At 43.9% G+C, this 2,844-nt stretch overlaps 1 protein-coding gene across 1 annotated transcript in view; it reads right to left on the bottom strand.

The window, feature by feature from the left end:
• Window positions 1-1,373: 1,373 nt before the first annotated feature.
• Window positions 1,374-2,844, bottom strand: part of LOC106534057 (histone-lysine N-methyltransferase 2C) — a gene marked incomplete at its 5' end in the record, with an annotated part of 29,804 nt that continues 28,333 nt past the window's right edge. Inside the window, 3 exon segments of the mRNA XM_014030570.1 lie at window positions 1,374-1,948; window positions 2,186-2,294; window positions 2,388-2,461. Coding sequence (XP_013886024.1) covers window positions 1,856-1,948; window positions 2,186-2,294; window positions 2,388-2,461 — 276 coding nt within the window.

Raw genomic sequence — 2,844 nt, 5'->3', positions numbered from 1 at the left:
CATCAGAACAAGCCTCGGTTCTACAGAACAGAACGTTAGAACATCAGAACAGCCTCGGTTCTACAGAACAGAACGTTAGAACATCAGAACAGCCTCGGTTCTACAGAACAGAACGTTAGAACATCAGAACACGCCTCAATTCTACAGAACAGAACATTAGAACATCAGAACAAGCCTCGGTTCTACAGAACAGAACATTAGAACATCAGAACACTCCTCAATTCTACAGAACAGAACATTAGAACATCAGAACAAGCCTCGGTTCTACAGAACAGAGCGTTAGAACATCAGAACACTCCTCAGTTCTACAGAACAGAACATTAGAACATCAGAACAAGCCTCGGTTCTACAGAACAGAACGTTAGAACATCAGAACAGCCTCGGTTCTACAGAACAGAACGTTAGAACATCAGAACAGCCTCGGTTCTACANTAAATATATATTTATTATAAATGTAGTTTCCAGTGGACTGAGGTTGTTTTGATGTTTAAACTGCTGTTTTCTTGTCAGGTTAAATCAGGTTGAAACAATAAAAGATCAAATCTAAAAATGTGACTTCAGACGCTCCTCACGTCCAGAACAGACTCATGGTTCTGCTCACATCCATGAGTTTGTGGTAAAACTGTCGACTGAACACCTGTCTGCACGGCAGCTGAAAAACATGCAGAAATTTACACTTTTTTCCACCGAACATTCCTTTAGATACATCCTGACGTGTTAAAACTTGTGCACACAACTTTTTCATGCTTACACAACATTTATACACGAGACCCCCGGTCTTCATGTGGAACATGACAAACTGATAAAAAACAAAACCAACTTTAAACATTTAAATCTGCTGAATTCAACGTTTCAGTGATAAAAACAAAAACTGTTCAAGATGTAAAATATTTTATTTTCTGTAAATGATTTTAAATCAGAGTCACCATATTTCCCAAAAACAAAAAACATCACTTTGTTTACGTCCAATAATAAAAAAACAACAAAAAAACAAGGCTTCGTGTCGTCTTTCTGTACATCAGGAGAGCCTGAATAAAACCTCGTATTTACAGGGCAGCAGGAAACCACAGGCTGCAGGACACCGTCCAATCAGAGCGCAGCACGCCCAGGACAGGAGGAGCGGCTCGTCCAATCAGAGCGCAGCACGCCCAGGACAGGAGGAGCGGCTCGTCCAATCAGAGCGCAGCACTCAGGCTCTGAGTGATCGTTAAACTTTTCATCTATAGTACAGATATTTACACGCTGCCTCTCTGGACCTCGAACGCATCGCAGCTTTAGAAAATAGCTTCATTCAGTAATAAATACAAAAAGAAGAAAATCTCTTAATTTACAGGAAATTAATGAACACAAAGAGGAAGAGGAGGAGCCACCTGTGGAATCAAGTATGTTTGTGGTTTTTATAGTTTTGTGTTTTAGTGCAAGTTAAAGAACAAAACATTCCATTATTGTACTCACATTTACATCTGTGCTCCTTTTTACACGCAATTTACACACGGGACCAGCCTCGTCTTTAGCCCCGCCCACAACCTGTCAGACCAGGTTCTCTAGACCCACCCATTGACATAGCATTATCTTTAGCCCCGCCCACAACCTGTCCATCAGAGCAGATGCTGTAGTCCCACCCACAAACCCGTCATAGTATTTAGCTCCGCCTACAATCTGTCAATCATATGTATGGTCTTTAAAACCCCGCCCCCTTCTTTGTCATAACTTTAAACTCTGATAAAAGGCAACAGTTTTGTTTTTGTCATCATAAGGTAATATTAGCTCCGCCCACAGAGGAGAAACAGAACAGAGAGAGAGATCCATGCACGTGAGAGTGCACGTGAGAGTGCACGTGAGAGTGCACGTGGGATCAGTTCATCCACTTGCGGCAGTTCACGGCTCCACAGTGACACGGGATCTTGTGCTGATCGTCCTCCAGGTCAAACTTGTAGTCGTAGCAGAGCTGTGGGGGCGGAGCCAAGATGATGAGAAGCATCAGACACATTTTGATTGACAGGCTGACTGACTGACTGATTGACAGGCTGACTGACTGACTGACTGACTGATTGACAGGCTGACTGACTGATTGATTGACAGGCTGACTGACTGATTGATTGACAGGATGACTGACTGATTGATTGACAGGCTGACTGACTGATTGACAGGCTGACTGATTGATTGACAGGCTGACTGACAGTACCTCTTCTCCTCTCTGGATGCGTCTGCAGGAGCTGATGATGATCTTGTTCTCCTTCTCCACAGTCACCACCTCAGTGATGCAGTTTGGAGCACACGAGTGGTTGATGTACCTGTCAATCAMACACAGGCCCCACCCCCCTCACAGGTGAACACTGAGGATTGGTCTGATTTTATCGTTAACATTTTCCACACACTGCTCTCACCTGGCAGGTCCTCCGGTGATGGTGGCGTCTATCACGAACTCGTTATCGATCCGGAACATGTACACGCCTCGGTTCTACAGAACAGAACGTTAGAACATCAGAACACGCCTTGGTTCTACAGAACAGAACGTTAGAACATCAGAACACTCCTCGGTTCTACAGAACAGAACGTTAGAACATCAGAACACGCCTCGGTTCTACAGAACAGAACGTTAGAACATCAGAACACTCCTTGGTTCTACAGAACAGAACGTTAGAACATCAGAACACTCCTCGGTTCTACAGAACAGAACGTTAGAACATCCGAACACGCCTCAGTTCTACAGAACAGAACGTTAGAACATCAGAACACGCCTCGGTTCTACAGAACAGAACGTTAGAACATCAGAACACGCCTCGGTTCTACAGAACAGAACGTTAGAATGTCAGAACACTCCTCGGTTCTACAGAACAGAAC

This window comes from Austrofundulus limnaeus, unplaced genomic scaffold (assembly GCF_001266775.1).
Source record: "Austrofundulus limnaeus strain Quisiro unplaced genomic scaffold, Austrofundulus_limnaeus-1.0 Scaffold1080, whole genome shotgun sequence".
In the NCBI taxonomy this organism is placed as follows: Eukaryota; Metazoa; Chordata; class Actinopteri; order Cyprinodontiformes; family Rivulidae; genus Austrofundulus; species Austrofundulus limnaeus.
This window is presented reverse-complemented; position numbering and strand designations above follow the sequence as displayed.